Here is a 21,576-nt window from a genome sequence, read left to right as displayed (position 1 = left end):
AATCAACATGGAATCGCAATGTACATCATGTTCGATATGTCAAGTGGACATGTGAGTCCGATGGTCTTACATCCAGAATATATAATTGTATAACAGTACATCCCCCAATACAAAAATTCATACATCCGATATCCATTCCGTTCTTACTGCTTGACAGATCACAATCTAGATCGTCTGGGAGCACCATTGTTGAAAACGACCTCACTATCTACCTACATTCATGAATTATATCATCTAGTCAGTATCATTGACAGACAGATCATGGAGAGGCCCACTCACAGTCATCCCGTTGGCTGGGATCTTCTTCTCAGTCATACCATTATGAGTTCCATTAAAGTTCATGCCCTTGATTCCGCTATAACCTTTAAAGCCTAACTTTTTCTCTAAACCTTCAGCGATATCTGGAGATACTTCTCTGAAAATCGCTATCTGTCTCTTGAGAATTTCCTGGTCTTTGCAATTCTTCATATGTCCTGAAACAGTTTCGATGAATCTCTTCTTAGACTCGGCACTGAAAACGTCTCTCCAGAGTTTTCGAGGGGCATTGAAATCTTCTGGTCGAATCTCACTTAAGAATGATACCGCTTCGCCAACGAATTTACCGTGTACTTTGTTAAGGTCATAAGCCCGATCTTTGAATTGAATAGGTTCGATTGAAGATAGATAAGCAGGTCTGGAACCCTGGTTGAAGAATGCCATTTGACCATCACGTTGGAAATTGGCCATTCTGAATGGACATATTGGCGCATTGACAGGTAATTGTTGGTAGTTTGCTCCGATTCTGTGTCGGTGCGCATCAGGGTAAGAGAACAGACGAGATTGTAAGACTGGGTCGGCACTCGGTTCTATACCTGGAATCATATGGGCAGGGTTGAAAGCGGATTGTTCGACTTCGGCAAAGTAGTTCTGCAATAACCCTCATCAAGTTAAGTACCTGTAGCTTACCAATCTTGAGACGGATCAGACTCACCTTAGGATTCTCGTTCAATGTCAATGTCCCGACAGGCCTAAGAGGGAATTGTTTTTGAGGCCACACGTGAGTCAAGTCAAATACGTTGATCCTCTGTTTCTCCCATAATTCCTCGGCTTCCGTGGCAGTCATCGTTTGGACCTTCATTGTCCAAGATGGGTAATCTCCTTTTTCGATAGCTTCGTAGAGATCCTTCTGTCCGTAATCGGGAGATCTACCAGACAGATTGCAGTATTAGTTGAGGTTCCATCGTACGAGATATTGAGACCTACAGAGAAGAAGCCTCTTCTTGTGTGAAAGTTTTGGTTCCTTGATTGGAGATAATGTGGAATTGAGCGTATACCCATTCACCGTTCCTCTTGACTATTTTTAGTGTATGGCCGTAGTATCCATGCATGAATCTCCAGCCTTGGGGTATACCTCGATCACCCATCAAGATCTATATGGTGAATGAGAAAGGCGTCAATGAGATCATCGATAGATGATGCAGTCACACATACCATGACTTGGTGAATGGCTTCGGGATTTTGGGATAGATAATCCCAGAACATGGTACTATCGTCACCTCCAGACAAGTGAGTAGCTGGGTGTCTCTCTGCATATTTTCAATGAGTTAGTCACGCGGTATGCGAGGAATTGCAAGGCGGAAAGGATTGAGGTGGGAGGCCAACTCACTTTGGGTGTGAATGAAATGAGCTAAAAACACGTAAAGCCATAAGCACAGCGATAATAATCCGATAATGATAGTAAATCACTTACGGAATTTTGCCGGATCTCTCAAGAAGAAGACTGCACGATGGAAGGAGCTGTGTCAGCCAAGCATTCTCTTCATTGGGGAGGTCAAAACAGGTCGAAAGACAGGCTCACCAGGTGTATTGTTACCTACGAAATCCCAATTGCCCTCTTGAGTCTTAAACTTGATAGCAAACCCTCTTGGATCTCTAAATGAGTCGGACAGAAATCAGCATTGTGGTTCATTTTTGTCTGGCATAGAGCGATCACAATTGATGTACAATATGGAAAACTCACCTTTGAAGGTCTGGAGAGCCAGATTCTCCGCCAACTGTAGAAAACCTGATGGTCAAAGGGCATTTCGTACCCTTTTTGAACATATCTGCCATACAAAGATCTTCTAATCCTTCCGTACATTCCCATACACCATGTGCGGCACTTCCTTTAGCATGAACGACCCTTTCTGGGATCCTACGGATAATGCAACAATGTCAGTCCCTATGTATGCGCGCTGACTACAATGTACGTATATTGGGGATCAAGCCATGACAAGGGTGAAGAAGTGAGGTGGCTCACCTCTCTCGATCGAAATGCGAAAGCAAATCAATCAAGTGGAAATCTTGCAGTAATAAAGGACCATTGACACCGGCTCGTTGAGTAGCATATGGGTGAGGTACCGGACATCCGTTCGATGTAGTATAGACGCTTCGGTGAACATCATTTCAGCAATCGAGCCCACCATAGATCCAAGATATATCATGCTAACGAGATCAGATCAGATATGACTCACGTCTCTTGCGACTTAGTCTGTCGATCTTCCTCATAATTCCTCGCCATCTCAGTGTTCTTGACAGGACATTTCTTCTCGTTGCTCGACATTTTGGCTGATCACTAAATTGTCTATCTCCTTTTACTTAGGGATGATGATCCTGTGAAGCTGAATGGCAAGCTTGAAGAAGAAAGAAGATTTTGGGAACAAGCAGTTCAAGTCATCTGGTCGGACCAATGAACATTACTCGATTGGACGAGGATCGAGAGGGAGGGAAGGAGACCCCAAGTATGATTTATCGGTAAGCTTCGGTAAGTCCGCTGTGTCGGTGTGGTGAAATCACGGTCAAATTTAAGCGTAAGCGACGGCAAATTGTTTTCAGGCATGCGCTTAAGTCTGTGGATCTACTGGGGGGTATGCATATGGATACTTTATACTTTGTGCTGAAAGAGCCAAATGCCAAGTCACGTCTGCTCAGATGTATAAGCAGTATGATTCTTTCCAAGTCGCTGATGGATTGTGACTCCAAACGGAAAAGTACTGGAATTCGTCATTTTCTGATAATTTATCTATTGAAGGGAAATAGCCATTCCACCATCTACCAGAACACTAGCACCTGTACAGTATTTACTCAAATCACTAGCGAAGAAAAGAGCTGGTCCGACGAGATCCTCAGGTTCTCCCAATCTACCTAAGGGAGCACGTCGTACTTGGTCTGCTCGTTTCTCAGGGTTGGAAAGGTCTTCTCGGTTGATATCTGTTTCGATTGTTCCTATTTGACATCCACATCTCACTTTCAGCACAAATCCCTGGATGTTCATGATAGATCTGACGTACCTGGAAGAACAGAGTTACACCTTATTCCCAACGGTCCCAAGGCAATCGCACAACTTTCCATCAAACTCTTTATACCCGCTTTAGTGGGTGTATAATGACATTGTTCACCTCCACCCATCAAGGCTGAGATACTACTTATAGCTACTATCGCACCCCCTTTAGGTTCCTGTTTGGCCATTTGATTGGCAACAGCTTGAACAGCGTAAAAAGCTCCATTCAAATTGACATCTTGAACTCTCTTCCAGAGATCGTGAGGGAGGTCAAGGAAAGTGTGGAATGGACATATACCAGCATTGGAAACTAGGACGTCGATCCTTGAAAATGCTGAGACTCCCGCTTCGACGATCTACCACCATATACAACGCATCTAGATCAGTAATTTGCCTTGCAAGAGGTTCAACTGTTTGCTCACAGCTGTTGCAGTAGACTCCAAAGCTATATCACCAGGAACAATCACAGTCTTGGCACCGAATTTTGAGCATTCCGCTTCTACACCTTCTATATCTTTTCTCGTCGAGTCCCCCAAGTGATGGAGGATGACATTCGCACCGTTTCTGGCAGCACCTATAACAGAGACATACATATGTAGCTGTCAGCACTCTTACGAGCTGGAAGCTGTTGATCAGAGAAACTCACCGATAGCAATGGCTCTTCCAATACCCGTTGAGCAACCTGTCACAGCTACGACTTTTCCTTTTAAGAGTCCGTATGACATGTTGAGTTCTTTATCCAGTTGACGGTCACTAGCTGAGGAAGGTAGAGGTATCGATGACTATCTTGAATATCCAGGGAGGCATAGAGCTCCGCCCATGTGTGTCCCGAATATAACAAAAATAGTTCAGCCAGCCCAGCGCAAGGTCAGGTGGAGATGTTGGTGGACCATCTGGAAACTCGGGACATGAATGCCCCGCTAGTCATAAACCGATTCTTACCCGGTCCGTCAACCGGTGCGATGTGATGCCGACTGATTCAGCATACATATATACTGTACTTCTTTCTATATACATGCATGCCACTCTTCCCTTCTCTTTTTCCATCTATCTCTTCATCTTCCTTCTATACATAAGTTTAATCAGTGGAAACAATACACAAGATGCCTACAGAGTGGCCTACCATCGTGAGCACGAGTACATTGTTATTCGCCGATCAAAGCGCTGATCCCCTTTGCCCTCCTTTAGGCTAAACTTGAAACCTTCGTCCCTAGCGCCCAAGGTGCTGGTGGTGATTACCACAGGTGAGCTAGGTTGCTGTAAAGTTCGCATAGGCCATTGCTGACTTTGTGCTCGTACAGGCAAGGAAAGGGTCATTGGAGTGAGTATGCAACGTGAACCGCTCATAAAGTACGATATTCTGATATTTTCATTCAGTCATCCAAGGTGATATCTCATGTCCTATGCACAAGTACCCAGACTGGAGAGAATCCAGAGCTAAGTGGGGTATCGGAGTGCTTGGATCTCTTTTCGGTGAGTAATTTTAAAGAGATACTTGTATTTTATCTCGCAGATTGCTAACTGTCTGAAATCTAGTCAAGATAACCGCTACTGACGGTACTGTCGGTTATGCGACTGGTTTCGGTGGACCCCCCGCCTGTTGGTTAATCGAAGAACATTTCTCTCGATTCGTGATTGGCGCCGATCCAAGAGATACCAATATGATTTGGGATCAGATGTTCCGTGCATCCATGTTCTACGGTAGAAAAGGTGAGTGCAAAGGAGATTCGCTTATCCCGAGATACCGAACTCCAAAGATACTAAGTGATATCTATGTAAACTTCGATAGGTCTCCCACTTGCTGCTATCTCCGTAGTCGATTTGGCTATTTGGGATTTAGTGGGTAAGATCCGTGGTGAACCAATTTACAAGATGATTGGTGGTCGAACCAAGAAAGAAATCCCATTGTATTTGACTGGACCTCAATCTGCATCAGCTAAGAAATTGGGATTCTGGGGATCTAAAGTTGCTTTACCCCATGGTCCACCTGATGGATTGGAAGGTATAAGGAAAAACGTCGCTTTCCTTAAGAGTAAGAGGGATGAGGTCGGTCCTGATTATCCTATTATGGTGGATTGTTGGATGTCTCTCGATGTTCCTTATACTCTTCAATTGGTCAAGGTGAGCAAACATTTACCACGTAACCATGAGATCTAACACAGTACTGACTGGTTTTTGGTTGTTTATTAGGCAACTGAAGATGCCGGAGTGAAAATCCACTGGTGGGAAGAAGTACTCCACCCAGACGATTTCGATGGACACCGAACTCTCAAAAAGGCTTTCCCCCACATCCTCTTCACTACTGGTGAACACGAATACTCCAAATACGGTTTCAGGAAATTGATCGAAGATCGATCGATCGATATTCTCCAACCTGATGTGATGTGGTTGGGTGGTTTGACCGAATTGATCAAAGTTGCTGCGTGAGTCAACCAATCCCATATGATATAATCACCTGCTGACCTTGGTCGTGTATGTAGTATGGCTGCGGCATATGATATCCCAGTGGTTCCTCACGGTTCAGGTCCATACTCTTTCCACGCTATCATGTCATTCCCCAACTCTGACTTCTGTGAATACATCGTAAGTCTCTCCCCTTCCTCTAGCTTGTGGACTTGTACTGAATGGTCTGTTATGGTTCTCTAGGCAAACTCTCCTGATGGACATACTGTCTGGCCTTCATTCGGTAACTTATTCACCAACGAGGTCCTCCCAGTTAACGGTAAAGTCAATTTGACCGATGAACCAGGATTCGGTCTCGAACTTAACCCTCAAGCTGAATTGGTTCCTTACTCACACTTCTTCAAACCTACCAAAGGTATCGGTTATGCCAGTGAGAAACCTGAAGAAATCACCCAACAACCATAAAGTGATTGTGTAAGGGGGTCATGACGCAGCAGTGATTTGATAAGTTGAAAATGTAGTATCTTGGTTTTCTGCATGCATCTATATGACTGAAAATCTACATAAATTGGCGCAAAAAGAAATGATATTACTGTCGAGATAGGCAGAATGCATATCTCTAGAAGATCGATTTAGACTGTTACAAATAGCTTCTCCAGACATCCAGTTATGATGAGGTATGATAAGTCTTATAATGCTACATTGATCAAATTCTTAATCCCATAAAAGCCCAAGAAGAAATCCTTATATTTCCTATTTACGGTCACAATCCCGTATCAGCCTGGAACAGTCCCGCAGGCAGGTCGAACCAAGAATACAAATCTCCCAAACCAGGTTGTACGGCCCACACGGGTAAATGGGCCAAGTCGTGCTCAGGCGGTGTGACATGAGGTGTCTCCTGCATTTGATTCTGATGGACTGCGCTATATGCCGTTCGGTGGAAATCGAGTAAAACGTGAATCGCATCTGGTAGACTCGCTGAAGGACCCCCACCAGATAACGATTTTTGCCATTTACGTTTGGCTCGTTCGAGAAGTTTGACGTATTGGTCTACTTACCACTTGCGTCAGTACGAGATATACTGATTGGTAGATGTGATGAACAACTCACTAGCTAGACTCCAATATAAGGCTTGTTCTTTCAAAGCCGCTAGGATGGTATTGAAGTTCTCGTCTGGCTGAGTCTGGTGATTTAGATAGGCATGCACTATACACACAATTTAGTATGAATTGTCATACAGGTCTGAGATGTTATAGTGAACTCACCAAATATCACTCTTGCCGCCACCCAGCATCCCCAAATAAACAACGGACTAGACGTCGTCATCCACCCAAGCGCTCTCGCGGTACTCGCAAGATTCGCCATGGCTTTTGCTGAGTCGAGACATGTCGATACGTACGGTTCTTCAGGCTCGCCATGAGCGGGATAAGCATGATTCCCATTCAGCTTGAGTAGTGTTCTATTCCACATTATCAGCTTCATTCCGGGCTTGACCTCTTTTTCACTCACGCATAATATGCCGCTTGCTATAAAACCCGGTATCAGCCTCATGTTCTCACGTGTAAGGCGGAGTAAGCGCAACTCACAATCATCAACCTCATTCCAGGCTGATCGATCCTTTCCAGCGGTGCATTAGCGAACCACCTCTTTGTGGCAGCCGTCAACTGCAGGGTCTTATCTTTCCTGTTGCTCATCGCACGCGCATCTCCAGGTTCCAACATCTGACTCTGTAGGGTATGTGCTCTACCAAGCAAGTCGAGCGCTTCGACCAGATAAGCCATAGGGCTCACATCATCTAAATCGAAATATAGGGTTTCTCTCTGGAATATTGAACGGAAGGGAGGACTTTGGTGCCAATCCTAAGATGGTATGATGGGATTAGCAATGATTCATACGTAGTCTCAAGATGATGTGTGTAGTCAGAAGAGTAGTTGTACATTTCTGAGATTGTGAATGTGTGATAGTAAATTACCTAACTCACCGACCTCGCCCACACTGCATCAGAAGATGGTAATCTCCTCTTTATATCTGAATCCGGTAGAGCGAAATCCCATCCAGTCGCTACACAAGCATATCTATCCAAGCAGAATATGAGCCAGAACAATCTCCTTCTCGATTCATCTTCGTGCCAACTCGTTGGAGGTGGAATGATGATTGTCCTACTTAACGCAGGTAGAGGTGCCACTCCACCCCACGAGGGAGCTTCTTCCTCCTTTGATAAGCCGAGGTGCACAGCAGATCTCGTAAGTAAAGCCAATATCCCCCAACTACTTGGTCCCTGTTCTGAACCTATCAAGTCTAAAGCTAACAACGCTAGAGCTTGGACTGACGATATCGAAGTTGATTCAACTGCATGAGCCAACACGTGCTGTTTGGCCCTTTTCTTGATTAGATCTTTCGTACTTGCTAATCTGGGATCTGTCGATAGACGTAATGCAAGCACCACGATAGCGTGATGTACGATCGTCCAAGGCGGTTTGAACTCCGGCATAATAGGTGATAATATCGGTGCCCAGGGATGTATATGTGTGAAATATAATGTCAAGAGATCCCTGACGATATCATCTGCGGGTAAGATATGTGGATCGAGGAATGAGGAGGGCGAAGCCATGTTGACTCCGGGAGAAGCCGAGATATTCAAACTCGTTGGATCGAATCCATTTGTAGGACTTGGGTCTGTATTGAATGGAAGAGATTGGACCGAGGGATTGGATATATTGGTAGGAAGGGAGTTCAGATTCGTCTGAGCTGGGGCGATGGCCCCACCAGCCGCAGCTAGAGGGTTGAATGTGTTTGAATGGGAAGATTGGAGGAAAGGGTCGTTGAGGGGCGTTTGCGTCGTATCGTATGAGAATGATGGGCCACTAGCTGATTGAAGTTGAGCAAGACGATTCTCTTGTTCTGCCAGACGGGCTTCATACGTCTCTATCCTTTCTTCCAAGAGCTCTATTTCATCGCATCAGCAACTCATCTGAGGCGAAGTTGCTGTGACACTCACCGACACGTTTGATCATCTCCAGACCGGTCCCTGGCCTCAAGCCAGGCTTCAACTTCGGAGGATAGAAGCATTCCGACGGTGCCTTCGCACAGTTCAAGCATGTAGGCTTGTTACTATCGCATTCTGTATGATGATAAGATAGCAGAGCGATGAAGGGGGTTGAGAATGAATGATCGTTAGTATCACGGGAAGAAGATCAACCGAGGAGGAAACCGCTCACTGATCTTCTTAGCTCGACATGGAGCGCATGTTATGCTCAGAGGTGTATTCATGGAGTTGCGTCGAGCATCAGACGAGGTCGATGGCGACTTGTCTGTAGGTATTTTGGGCATCTTGCAAAGTGATATATGGATGAATGGCAAGATGGTAGTGATGTTTTAGGAAAAAAAGGAAATAAAGAGATGAATTAGTCCGTAAGTCATGAGTACTCGGATGTGATGCTCAGGGTATTAGAGGTCATCGGATCCCCTCAATCACAAAAACTGGAGCTCCCAACTTCCCATTTTACGACCAACGACTCGGATCAGCTCGCCGTTCTGGTGACCGTATGATCCGCATAAGACCAGCAAGCAAGGTTCATATTGCATGCTGTTATATACATATGCACCATGGATTCTATGTATCTAGCACACTCTCTCCATGAAAAAGCAGACTACCTACGATGTCTATATAACTGTATTTTGTATTGTATGACCCGGGTGTCACTCAACCACCAATAACCGGAACGTTGTTCCGCATGTCCTCCCTCCTACCATTTAGCCCATGCCTCCCATGGCCAATCGTCCGTATTTTAAAAATCAACATCTTCAAACACCTTCCCATCCTTCTCAACAGGTAAAGCAGCTACCACCACCGTCACCCATCTAGCACCTTCCGGTCCAGCCTGCCATGCATGTAAAGTACCCGTCTGAACCAACAATTCACCAGCTTTGACCAACGTCCTACTTTCTCCTCCTTTGCCATCGGGTACGATCAGATACGCACTTCCAGCTAGGAAGACATTATAATCTATAGATGAGGTTCGATGAAAGCCTATTCGATAATTTGGTGCTACGTCTGTGACTTGTCCATTGGTTCCTCCGGGAAATACCACACCAGGGACATTCGCCATTGACTGAGCGATATGTTCAGCACTGATCACATGTGGGTTATGACTAGGTACACCGGACGAAGAATATAGAGGGGATATATGAGCGTTACCTTCTAAGACTGGACGTAGGGGTATTTGATCATCGTGGAGAGTGACGGATGATCCATCGATATCGTCTGGTGAGTGGGTAGTGACGATTCGTCGGAATGGTAAGACTTGCCGGGTATTCTCTTGAGCCATGATGATGGAGTCGGATGGTTCTAAGGTAATCTTGTGGCTTCAATCTGGGTTGGGGCGGTTGACTGTCTGACTCAGGTGTAGATCTCCCTTTAGATGGATGAGTGGATGGAGAGATGTGTTATCGAATATGGCGGTGTAAAGCTGGAAAGCTGAATAGCGCTCGGACTCACATTATCCCGGGCCGGTAACCGATCATACTGTACGTTTTTACTCGTACAACATTCAGGTTGGCACATTCAAGTTATACCTAATCTTACTTCATGCATCATAGATCTTTATAAATTATACATGATAGTGCACTGCAAAATCTGTTGAAGAAACGATAAAACCAAATTACATGATACAAAGTTGCGGACTTCGTTGGCGTTCCGGTATCACGATAATAGACAAACTTATATCATCAGGTAATGTAAGAAGAGTATGGAAGTGCGGAACCAACACTAGCAGATTTCTCTTCGTCCGTCATCTTCGCGAGAGGTGTATCAGCATGAAGCCAGCATCTTTATTGTACTCTTCTAGTTTCCATCATTGCTATCTCCAATTTCAGCTTCGTTTTTCACATCCGCTACCTTTACTTCCTCTTTTTCCGTATGACCACCATCACCATCATTATCGTCAAGGTCAATGTCCTTTATCTTATTCATATCCCTACTTAATCTTTCTCTATATTTCTTCCATTGACTCAAGTGGAATCTCCTAGGCAAGCTAGAATCTTGAGGTAATTCCTCAAATGGAAGGAAACTCAAAACCGAATCGACCGGTTGGATATCATGATTCAATGATGAAGGAGGTATTCCGAACCTAGTAGCAGAATGTTTACCAATCTTCGATGCGTACATGATGGCATCTTTTTGCAAGTGATGAAGTTCACTTTCAAGAGCCAAGAACTTGAATTTGAGATACACAACACGAATTAAGCTACTGTCACGGATCTTTCTAATATTATCAAGATAATACTTACCCAGGTCTTATTTATCTCATATCTCCTTGTCATAATTCCGATCTTTTCAGAATTATACACTCTCATTTCCTTTGGCTACGGTATTGGTATTGGTATTGGAATGTCATCAGCATCAAATGATTTTATGCAGCAAACCATCTGATATCATGAGGTCAAGATGCGTACGTACCATATTCAAAGCTTTAAGATATCCTATCTTTTCTTTAAAATCAATTCCAATCTTACCTCTCAATATACCTGAAACGGTATTCGATTTCATAAGATAGATCGATTCCTACAATACCATTATCCATCATACAGTATCTCACAATTAGCGAAAGATCCAAAATCCAAACCTATTTACAACAATTTTTAGACTCACTATTGAACCACATTGAGAGAACAATTCGAACATATCTTTGCAAGCTTCCTCCCAGTTCACACCTTGAGTCTCTGAGAGAACCACATTGGATAGGGCGATATTGTGATTTGAGTAAGCGAATTTAACATGATCCCAATCATCTTTCGAATCATACCAAATTTTTTTATTTGCCCATCCAGCTAATGGTTTTCGAGTATAACCATCAATATGAATCAATTTACCTCCTCTTTTCACTTTGACCTTTACACTTTGACGAGATCGTTTGGTATCGGTATTGGTATTCATACTTGATTTATCATTTTCATCTTCGTCTACCTGACTGAAAGCTCTCTTTACACCTGAATTGAAAGGCAATCCATCACTGATGCTGATACCATTACGGTTGTCGATCGATCCACCAGGTTGAGTAGGTCCATTATTTGGAACTTGAGTACCTGTATACATCGATGCTTGATGTTGCTATAGGTGTTGGGAGAGTCCTATGTTAGATGATAAAGATGGACCGAAAGGACGAGATGACCACCCGGGTTGAGCTGACGAGATGTTCGAAAGTGGCACGTTGAATGGGTAATTAAGCTGCGATGGGTAAAGAGGTTGTTGATTGTATTGAGCAAGATAGGGTAGATGGTAAGGCTGAGGATGGGATGAGGGTTGTTGATGTTGATGTTGATATTGATGGTATGGATGATACCGGTTGATCTGAGGAAACTGATTGAATTGAAGCTTTTCGGAAGAAAACCAACTAGCACGCTGATTATAGTTGTGGTTTGCTCGTTGAGGATATATCAAAGAAGAAGAATAAATAAAAGGATATCGTTGAAATCCTTGATGAATAGGTTGACCTCCTTGATCGAAGAATCGTGGATTCAAGTGAGGTAAAGGTGTTGTAGGAATACCTGAAATGGGAGTATCACCAAATCCAAAGTTCATAGGTCCATGTTCATGTCCTTGTCCAAGTGGACTGACTTGTCCAGAAGATTGGTTCAAACGCCAATCTCCAGAATCATTCATAGTAGGATACAATCCTACGTTTGATGGAAGTTGACTGGATTGTTGTGAAGGTTGAGCAGTATGATTGGGATTCGACATATCGGATGTTTGATAGTTGTTGGATGATTGCATATTGAGGTAGGAGATAGTTTAAGTGTCGTAGTAGTATCAATACGCTAAGAGGACAAGTTATACTGGCTGACTTTAGTTCTGTTATTCTTATTGATTGTTAGCAGGATAGAGGTTGTAAGAAAAATGAATGACATCGTTCCACTTGATTCTATGGTTTTGCTCTTAGAGTAGGATTAAAACGTGATACACAAATAAGAGGGTTATTTGGACATATGCTCAACGATGATTATCATTCTGATAGAGTCCAGACCTCGAGTGTGAGACAGTGATGAAGGATGAGTGATGGATCATGGGTCATGAAACCCGAACATGTATACACATCGAATCAAAAGAGTCAAAGAATGTTGAGTCGACCTTCTTTGAGATAGTAATCACATTCATGTCGACCATAGCTCCATCGGAAGAAGCATAGCAGTGTTTTCGATGACAATCAATCCGTGGTACCTTTTAAGGTCATAATCTTAACATTAGTCATGAGGTTACAGCAGTGCACCATAGACACACGCTAAGGTACACCATCGAAATAAATCCATCCCCCTCACGACCCTGCATTCCATGCACATGAAACCAATCTAAATTTCCCGATTAGGTAAAGTTCAGATAATAGGTACGTTTCGGACCGATGCTAAAAGATGCTAAACTTGATTTTAGCGATGTTAGTGATGTTAGTGTGTTTTTAACACAAGCGAAGATGGATTCCTTTGATTGACTGCTAGTACAAGCACTGTTGTTTACTTTAAACCACTCTTGGGTGGTAGTGTCAAGATGGGAGACGATGATGATGAAGGGAAAGAATGTTTATCTGTCTACTCAACTATATATATACCCTAGTACTGATCACATATATCCCTCTTCTCTTCCTACTTCTACTGATCACTAATTGTCGGAACATCGTATCGAAGAGATAGTCAACATACATATCCACCACTCTCACTCATTCAAACTCAAAAAAAGAGTACACAGGGTCTGGTCACCTACAGCAACTCACTACACTCATTTCACAACACCAAGGACAGCTATATACGACATGAAGCTCATCTTCCTTCTATCCCTTATCCCTATCGCTCTCTCACTTCCCCAGCCCCAGCCATCCTCCGAACATCCTATCAATCCTCCACCACACGCTCAAAACTTCATCAAGAAACGAGCATCCGGTGCTGGAGATACGGGAATTCAAGGGACTAGCGTAGCGAGTGAGAAAGATACGTGAGTGATCACATACCATGTCATAGATCCACATAAAATATATATACAAAGTAATATGAATACTAATTTGATTTTGATCATGACAGATCAACACTCACCTCTTTAATCATGTTCCAACCTTCCTCCGAGCCCACCACGACTGTGACCGGTACAACCCCCACCGTTTCTTCTGCTGTTGCTTCAGCTTCATCTTCCGACGAAGACGGTCAGATCGTCTCACCATTTTATCCTTCCACCAACGATGATGAAAAAGAAAGCGATGATTCCATACAAACCCTCAGTCAAGGTCAAAGTGCAGCTTTCAACCCTACTCCATCCACTACACTTTCGCTCCTCACCAACAGTCTCGCTACCGCTAGTGCCACTGCGAATGGTACCAAGTCGTCGACGACTGGATCGGCTAGTGCGGCTGTCGTAGCTGCTGCGTCCGATACCGGATCCTCTACCTCTGGGTCGAAAGGAAGGATTGACGGGTGGGGAGTGGATAAGGTTCTGATCATGGGAGTCTTGAGTGTGATGGTCGTTTGTTTCGTGTAAGAGCGAAGTCCGTTTGTTGGACTATACAGCATCGGTCGAATGATGCTCTTTGGATTGGAGGAGAAGGGAAGATCAGAGCCAGTAAAGATAAGCTAAGGTTTGGAGAGGTCAGATCAATATCGACCAGTCAAAGAAAAATTTGCTAGTCATTGAACATTACAACATACTTACGGACGATACCTTTCTTTTTTTACTTTAATGATGACAAATAATACTGTATCGATAGGATAGTAAGAACTATACTCTACATTTTAGACAAACAAAGAAAAGAAAACCAAATAAACTATGTATTATATATTAAGTCTTATCATATACTCGAACTTGGTATCGATATGAAGTATCATAGTCAGAATACCAGCACATGCCTTGACATCCATTCTGTATAAGCGATATTTTGATCTGACTGGGAACTTCGAATCAAGATGTATGCTGTGCCTTATGAACCGTTTCTCTTTGCTCATGGATAGATAATAGAGAACAGAAGAGCTGACGGCCAGGCTAATTACGTTGTACCTCAATTTTTGTATATACAGTGAGATAACGATTTATCAATTTTGCATGTTAGGGTATATATACGTTCTGTCCTTTCCAAGAACGTCAATTCTACATTGATTTTTATGTATACAATGTTTCTAATCCATCATCCAAGTTCGAGATCCCTCTCCACCATCAACTCATTCTGATGAAAGCATGTGGACCTCATCTACACAGCCATACTCGACACGAGTCAAAATTTCCATGTCTATAACTGCTGGATCCTTTGAGAGACTTTATCTCGAAACGAAGTATCTATAGAAATAATTCTAATTAGCAACAACATCTCACAATCCACAATCCACAATGCACACCTCTTCTCTGAAAATGATATGTCCTCAGAATATCGACTTGTTCAACTGAAACAACACTCACAAGCATTCAACAAGGTTTGTTCATTGATGACTATATCAGTCGTATCCGCTTTAGGTCTTGAGACTCTGGCTGCGATTGCCGCTGCGTCCGTTTCGAGGATGATCCTGGAACAACCAACGTAGACAGAGTCAGTACTTCATCGAGACGAAGCATGCGATTGGAATCCTTTCTTCGATATGAGTTGATCACCGTTCCACTGCTTCCTGTTGACACGACCGCCGAGCTGTGATACCTTGGCAACGTGTCTACTCCTTCCACCTGATCCATTCCTACTTCCTTCCATCTTCATTCTCTACACGTTTACTTTATCCCCGATGATTGATTCCACTCACCCATCATCAACTGTCTCATCCGCAGCTAAAAGCACCAGATCCAATCCCTCCAGTACATTCCTCTTCTCGATCTGACCTCTCAATAACAGATGTACACTATCGGTGAATGCGCTGAGAGTCTGGTTCAACATCAATTCGTTGCTGCTCGAGAGAGGACCGACGATGATGAAGTGCAGGTCGACGATGGTGCGGGTTATGATGAGGTGAGGAGGGAGGGGATGTATCTCGCCTGAAGTATGAGTGAACAGATTAGTATGTTTAGGTAAGGTATTGGAGATGACTGATATATCTGATATTGGGAACGTGCTTGACTCGTATGTATATACGATCAGAAGTCATGACCACCTCATTTCCTTGTTAAAGAATATAGGTCGCCTTGGAGATACATTAGAAAGGGGAGACCACACCAACTCACCACCACCCCTTCGGATCTTCTCAAATACACTCTTCTCAAATGCCTTCTGCTCTTTCAAACTTATCAAGCCTCCCATCCCTGGACCACCCTGACCGACCCCCAGATCATTTACTATCCCGGTCGAAGGTGTACTTTGATGTGGTGGGTTATAGTACTTCGCTAATACCCTTTGACCCTCTGTGTCGAGTATGAGGAGAGCCGTCACGGTGTATAGTGATAAGTTGGACTATGGAACGTCCGAAGAGATTAGCTATAACCGTGAGAGTTCAGTGTGCTGGTGCAGAACACTCACCAATGTCATTGTGCCGTTCTATGTCTATGTAAGCCAGTGTTGAGAGTAGATAAGATTGCTATCACCTAGTTGATATCTACCAGCTGGTCAGCTCTACACGTCGCAACAACATCCCACTTGAAGCGTTCACTCCGCGTGATGCCACGAGGTGTAATAGGCACGCGACTAATTGATGGGTTTTAGGCATAAGAATCCACCAAGCATAGGCAAGGGGAGGCTTGGGATAAAATACAATAAATCGCTTGTTTGAATAATAGGTAATTTGCAATTTTTCCTTTTTTTCGTGAGTTTGATTGGGTTTTTGTTTATTGCTTAGTCAAGCGAATCCCCTTCCTTTGAGTGTCAAATCATAAAACAGAGCACCCAAGCTCAAATTTTGGGAATCGGTGAGGTCATACACCCACACCTTCGACGTCATTTCATTCTTTCAATTTCATCATTACTCTACCTCATCTCTTACGAGCTGTCACCAATCCAATACCATACTCAGGCCGTACTGTACGACGACCCTCTCACCGCCTTACTGCCAACACCCATTTAAGATTCACAAAAGAGGTGAGTAGCTTTTACCATTTGATCCCATCCACCCAACTTCATGCAAAAGCATTCTTTCATGATGATGGTGAAAAGAAATGGAAAGAATGGATGGGATGAAAAAAAGAACATCTCATCGATGGTCCTCATCTCATCTCTTCATCACCCCTGTCCACGTTCAGGTCGTTATGCTATACTATCCTATGATTTGCAATTCAGTTGAACTAACGTGCTTTCTCCTTCTCCGCTTGCTCTCTCGATTTGCTGCATAACATCTCGCCACTCCATTCCTACATTCCATCGCTCATCGCCGGTCCACCTCCTTGACCTCCCACTCAAACGTCTCTGATCCGTCTCATCTGTCCATCGCTTCAGTACAAGTCATCTTGTTCATAGCAAAAGTGATACCTGTTATACCCTACCATAGTTGGTACTGAGGGTTCAGGACATTCCGTTTCGTCCCAACAAAATAAGCTTACCAATCTCCGTTGGTCTGTCTTCTCAACCAAAAGCCATAGTGCATCGCTATTATACGAGATGGCAGCTGTAGCACAAGCACCACATCTCTTACCATCAACCTCGTCCTCAGGTAGCAGTAAGTTTTTACTTCCCATGCATTCACCAGAATACTTCTTTACAAATCAACAAACATTCCCCATCTGCTCTGCATCGATGACATCATACCGAAATTAACAACTAACTCACAATTCGCATTTCCTGCCTGTGCCAGTCTCTCGTCCTTCTTCTTCCACAGCTACTATCAAGCCTACCGAAAACAAATCAGCATCGAAACCTGACGAACCGAACTCGACCAGCTCGACCTCAGACAAACCAGTAGCCAAGGTGACAGTATCCGAAGCTACTCCAGTGGACGAAAAGGGTGAAGTGAAGAAGGAGAACGGGGATGGTGAGTTTGGTACTGCTCTTTGGCATATCTCATCCGGTCTTGGTCCCTTCCATTCATCCATCCCCTTGTGCTACTGCTCGAGACACGCACGAAGAGTCAACATCCTTTCATCTTGATTTTTCTCGAACGGAGGGAGACGACTCTGCCTTCTGAGTCGATGATCCATCGTCCATTCGTCGATGGGGATACTTAACCACCTCTCCTCATGTGTCCATCCCCTCGTATACTTCACATTCTTGTATTCTTTCCCCCTCTCACGATCCCTCTCGAATGAAACGAATCGCTGACGCCGTATCCTTCGCTTCTTCTCATTCTCGGCTATCCATTGTCCCACCACCTATCATACGTCACGACGGTTTCTTATCCCCTGCTCCGTCATTCCCTCTCGATCCACTCACCACTTTCGTTCCCTCTTTCTCAACCCCTGCCTCACCGACTCCCCTTCCACTCGCTTCGTTGATCGATTACGACCTCATTGTTGACCTGGATGACGATGCCATCTCAACTCCATTGACATCTATCATCACACCTTTCAACCCCATCGGCATACCTCACACAGCCAAATCTCCCACAGCAGTTGGCGAACCACTCGGTCCACCACCCAATCCTGATACCAACGGAGAGAGTAACCCTCAAAGACCTCCCATCCGCCCCAACTCTGGCATACGATCCCGTTTCGACCAAGAACCCAACCCATTCGAACAGTCCTTCTCTCGGTCATCACATCACTCCAGCTCATCACTCTCTGACCGAACCACTCCTCCCCGTGGCACCGACGCAACCAGCACACGTCACAACGCTTTACCGCCTCTATCATCACTGACAAGTCCAGCAGCAGCTGATCCAAGTCAGTTTCCCTGGCTTGCCAATTCCCTTCGATCCGGCCCGCTGAGTCCGGCAATGCTTGCTGGACCTCAGAGCGGTAATCCCCAACCAAACAACGCCAACAATCGTGTAGGTGGACCGAACGAAGCGAACGGTAATCCAAGTGAAGGCGCGGCAGCTTTCGAATCGACGGGATTTAGAACTGGGTTCACCCCAGGAACAGGATCCGGCTTCACTCCTGCCGGTTACAACTCTTTCATGGGACCCAATCTTGGTGCTCTCGCGATGCCTTCGCCTAACACCGCCGCGTTCCTCAACAGTATCACCAATTCGACTCCTTTGGCCGAAGGTAGCGATGTAGCTGCCGCTGCCGCTGCGAACGGTGGTCATCCCCCTATCCAAGGTGATGGAAACACCTTACAGCCGCCTTCAGCCATCCCTCCGCATTTACAACAGCATCATGGTCTATCTCATACCAACTCTCAGAATGAGGTGCCTCAAGAGACTATCACCCCAAACACGCTGTCCGCTCTCACTGGGGTGTTTGGTGAGATGGCACGAGCCAATCAAGGACCACAACCTGGACCACCTTACTTTGCCTCTGCAATGGGACCACCTCACCCTGGTGCTGTACCAGTCCCAATGCCACATGTAGACTACGCTCAGCAGAGTGCCAATGCCGCTTCTCAAGCTGCTAATGGACTGTTCTTGTTGTCCCAAGCGCACCAGGAGCTGTCCAAGCGCGAGGAGGAAGGTAGAGGTGGTACACCCGCAAGAGGTGGACGAGGTCAAGGGAAAGGTGCCAACGGTGCTCAGGCGGGTCAGAAGAGGAAATCGGATGTTGGAGGAGGACCTGGTTCTGCGAAACCAGCCAAGAAAGGAAAGAAGAATTCTATGGGCGCAGCTGGTCCACAGCAAGGTTCGACACCGCCTAAATCGGCCAAACAGGAAAGTATCGACTCGGGCGATTCGGATGATGACGACGGCAAGTATGATATGGGGAATAATGGCGGTAAACCTGAGACGGAGGAGGATAAACGAAAGAATTTCTTGGAACGTAATAGACAGGGTAAGTGATCGGTAGGAAATGATGAGTGATGTTTAAGCTGACTTTTGATCTTTTAGCCGCACTGAAATGTCGACAACGTAAGAAAGCATGGTTGAACGAATTACAATCGAAAGTCGAAGGATTAACCATCGAGAATGAAAGATTACAACAGACGATTCAGTCGATGCATGAAGAAGTTGGTCGATTGACTGCTATACTGATGCAACATCGGGATTGTGGTTTGGCCATTCCAACAGCTTATGGAAGACCTATTCGATAATCCGAAATCCCAATGGAAAGAAAGAGAGGAGGATGAATATCTTAAATATATTTTTATACACGTATCATTTCGTTTTTAAACCGGTTCATGTAATTCTTCTTTCCTTTTTCCTTCACTTATAATCTGATATACCCGCTGATTTGGGTTATTTATTCGTTCTCTGTTGAATTCATATTCCTTTCTTTTCCTTATATATACGTATCCTGTATCTTTAACCACCACACCCACATCACATCACATCACACTCGACCGTTCATTCACTTTTGGGAGATTTTCAACTTTCTTAGAAAAGAGATGGAGGTCCCATGAAGGAGAGGTGATGACATGCAGCCATATCTACAATTATTTGTACAACAATGTTTAAGCATTATATGTTTCTCTACGTGGGCTCAGGTCATTATACATGCGTCATAAGTATGATGATATGGAATCGAATTATAACATATGTTAGGCTAGTACTGCTGATTGTATTGACAAGAAGAGATCAAGGACCATGTGAACTGTCTCGTTACAATTGTCAGAAAGGAAACCAAAGCTTCACCTGGGTTGCCGTAGGACAGGATCCAGTGACTAAAATATAGGTTGTCTTGATTCCTTTTGGTTTTGTTGAGATATTACCTACTCTGGGTTCCGATGAGGATCAAGGTAATCGGACAGCGAACGCTATACAGACGAAGATTATCGATTCCTACGAGTGGTATACAATAGGATGAGCAAATGCAGTATTGTCTACACTAATAAGAACATGGATCAAGACCATTCGAATACAGTACTAAAAAAGAGGTGATCTGCACTCACATTACTGAACATCTCCTGAATGGCTGAATCTGTATTTTCCCAATGACATGACATGTCTGCTCTGTTCGGCATAATGCTCGATCAGCTACTAATTATGAATGAGTCGTATAATACAAAATGGTACGGACTTACCTCCCTGCCTGTCCAGCATTCTCAGAAAGTGTCGTTGTGACCTACAGAAGGTCATTTACTGTATAAGCTTATATATTCAGATCATACAGTGTGGAATAAAATACGTAAATTACCAACTCACAATATACTTGAATCCTCTAGGCTCAATTTCGATCATACGTTGTTTCACTCTCTACGAGCATACAATCATATGAGTATATCAGCATTGGAGATTCGTGAGGTATGAGTCGGGATTGCAACTCACCTCTGAGATCTCTTTACTGTACGCTGCCATCTTGGCTTTATCATTCGAATCCCAACTTGCATTTGTCAGTGTCTTGGTTAAGAGCGTCTTGATATATGGACGTAAAGTATCTGAAGGGAATCTACGGACCATATCTGTCAGCTGGATTGGTTGTATCATTCTGTACTCAGTCCGACCCACTTCTGTCTCTGAGGTGAAGAAGCACCTGATCGATTGTTGAGTGGTATAGGAGGTGAGAGAGCACCGTTCAACCTTGAGGACATAGCGTAGGACCTTTCGTTCTTCTCGTTGTACTGAGTCGTATATCGCAGTGATGGTATTACAGGTGTAAGCTATCGTGATTCTTTGTCGTGCTTGTACTTCGATGGCCAGCTGAGAGTGCCGATATGTATGTATGTAATTATATATGAATGGGGAGTATGTCGAGGAATGTGACTTGAATTCATGTTGACAATTGACGCGTTTTCGATCAAGTTAATCGTTGTTGTTGACTTTTCTTCATCCTTTCTTCATCTTCTCACTCGTGACCATAGCTCATCATCCCATTCAACGTCTATACACATCGCCTGATCCATATCTCTCCTAGTCTCACAACGTATTCATACCATCCATGTACATCCAATCCTGACCTATGACCACCACTC

General features: G+C 44.2%; 11 protein-coding genes across 11 annotated transcripts; 4 read left to right on the top strand and 7 right to left on the bottom strand.

Annotated features, from left to right (window-relative positions):
* Window positions 1-158: 158 nt before the first annotated feature.
* L199_007968 (uncharacterized protein) lies at window positions 159-2,581 on the bottom strand (the record flags this gene model as incomplete). Its single annotated transcript, XM_064893654.1, has 11 exons — window positions 159-212; window positions 280-906; window positions 971-1,184; window positions 1,243-1,409; window positions 1,471-1,565; window positions 1,646-1,666; window positions 1,730-1,759; window positions 1,838-1,911; window positions 2,000-2,173; window positions 2,279-2,407; window positions 2,493-2,581. 11 exons carry the CDS (start codon window positions 2,579-2,581, stop codon window positions 159-161), a joined length of 1,674 nt encoding a protein of 557 aa, XP_064749726.1.
* Window positions 2,582-3,040: 459 nt separating this feature from the next.
* L199_007967 (uncharacterized protein) lies at window positions 3,041-4,023 on the bottom strand (the record flags this gene model as incomplete). The annotated part of the gene is made up of 4 exons (XM_064893653.1): window positions 3,041-3,243; window positions 3,309-3,654; window positions 3,721-3,872; window positions 3,945-4,023. 4 exons carry the CDS (start codon window positions 4,021-4,023, stop codon window positions 3,041-3,043), a joined length of 780 nt encoding a protein of 259 aa, XP_064749725.1.
* Window positions 4,024-4,401: 378 nt separating this feature from the next.
* L199_007966 (uncharacterized protein) lies at window positions 4,402-6,166 on the top strand (the record flags this gene model as incomplete). The annotated part of the gene is made up of 9 exons (XM_064893652.1): window positions 4,402-4,425; window positions 4,487-4,542; window positions 4,600-4,619; window positions 4,676-4,771; window positions 4,835-5,008; window positions 5,088-5,419; window positions 5,489-5,721; window positions 5,779-5,881; window positions 5,945-6,166. The coding sequence occupies 9 exons, from the start codon at window positions 4,402-4,404 to the stop codon at window positions 6,164-6,166; spliced, it is 1,260 nt and encodes a 419-aa protein (XP_064749724.1).
* A 298-nt stretch (window positions 6,167-6,464) lies between these two features.
* On the bottom strand, window positions 6,465-9,031 carry L199_007965 (uncharacterized protein; the record flags this gene model as incomplete). Its single annotated transcript, XM_064893651.1, has 8 exons — window positions 6,465-6,751; window positions 6,812-6,907; window positions 6,967-7,160; window positions 7,211-7,227; window positions 7,288-7,560; window positions 7,683-8,647; window positions 8,700-8,822; window positions 8,920-9,031. 8 exons carry the CDS (start codon window positions 9,029-9,031, stop codon window positions 6,465-6,467), a joined length of 2,067 nt encoding a protein of 688 aa, XP_064749723.1.
* Window positions 9,032-9,489: 458 nt separating this feature from the next.
* L199_007964 (uncharacterized protein) lies at window positions 9,490-10,029 on the bottom strand (the record flags this gene model as incomplete). Its single annotated transcript, XM_064893650.1, has 1 exon — window positions 9,490-10,029. The coding sequence occupies one exon, from the start codon at window positions 10,027-10,029 to the stop codon at window positions 9,490-9,492; it is 540 nt and encodes a 179-aa protein (XP_064749722.1).
* A 515-nt stretch (window positions 10,030-10,544) lies between these two features.
* Window positions 10,545-11,795, bottom strand: L199_007963 (uncharacterized protein; the record flags this gene model as incomplete). Its single annotated transcript, XM_064893649.1, has 4 exons — window positions 10,545-10,916; window positions 10,991-11,065; window positions 11,160-11,264; window positions 11,352-11,795. 4 exons carry the CDS (start codon window positions 11,793-11,795, stop codon window positions 10,545-10,547), a joined length of 996 nt encoding a protein of 331 aa, XP_064749721.1.
* A 1,705-nt stretch (window positions 11,796-13,500) lies between these two features.
* On the top strand, window positions 13,501-14,216 carry L199_007962 (uncharacterized protein; the record flags this gene model as incomplete). Its single annotated transcript, XM_064893648.1, has 2 exons — window positions 13,501-13,679; window positions 13,766-14,216. The coding sequence occupies 2 exons, from the start codon at window positions 13,501-13,503 to the stop codon at window positions 14,214-14,216; spliced, it is 630 nt and encodes a 209-aa protein (XP_064749720.1).
* Window positions 14,217-14,958: 742 nt separating this feature from the next.
* Window positions 14,959-16,173, bottom strand: L199_007961 (uncharacterized protein; the record flags this gene model as incomplete). Its single annotated transcript, XM_064893647.1, has 5 exons — window positions 14,959-15,005; window positions 15,126-15,229; window positions 15,458-15,686; window positions 15,873-16,098; window positions 16,165-16,173. 5 exons carry the CDS (start codon window positions 16,171-16,173, stop codon window positions 14,959-14,961), a joined length of 615 nt encoding a protein of 204 aa, XP_064749719.1.
* A 1,062-nt stretch (window positions 16,174-17,235) lies between these two features.
* On the top strand, window positions 17,236-17,721 carry L199_007960 (uncharacterized protein; the record flags this gene model as incomplete). Its single annotated transcript, XM_064893646.1, has 2 exons — window positions 17,236-17,293; window positions 17,429-17,721. The coding sequence occupies 2 exons, from the start codon at window positions 17,236-17,238 to the stop codon at window positions 17,719-17,721; spliced, it is 351 nt and encodes a 116-aa protein (XP_064749718.1).
* Window positions 17,722-17,875: 154 nt separating this feature from the next.
* Window positions 17,876-19,758, top strand: L199_007959 (uncharacterized protein; the record flags this gene model as incomplete). Its single annotated transcript, XM_064893645.1, has 2 exons — window positions 17,876-19,499; window positions 19,556-19,758. 2 exons carry the CDS (start codon window positions 17,876-17,878, stop codon window positions 19,756-19,758), a joined length of 1,827 nt encoding a protein of 608 aa, XP_064749717.1.
* Window positions 19,759-20,398: 640 nt separating this feature from the next.
* Window positions 20,399-21,195, bottom strand: L199_007958 (uncharacterized protein; the record flags this gene model as incomplete). Its single annotated transcript, XM_064893644.1, has 6 exons — window positions 20,399-20,446; window positions 20,557-20,617; window positions 20,689-20,729; window positions 20,810-20,860; window positions 20,933-21,053; window positions 21,113-21,195. The coding sequence occupies 6 exons, from the start codon at window positions 21,193-21,195 to the stop codon at window positions 20,399-20,401; spliced, it is 405 nt and encodes a 134-aa protein (XP_064749716.1).
* Window positions 21,196-21,576: the final 381 nt, after the last annotated feature.

Source organism: Kwoniella botswanensis, chromosome 3 (assembly GCF_036426115.1).
Source record: "Kwoniella botswanensis chromosome 3, complete sequence".
In the NCBI taxonomy this organism is placed as follows: domain Eukaryota; kingdom Fungi; phylum Basidiomycota; class Tremellomycetes; order Tremellales; family Cryptococcaceae; genus Kwoniella; species Kwoniella botswanensis.
Note: the sequence above shows the minus strand (reverse complement) of the source record. Positions and strands in the feature narration are given on the sequence as shown.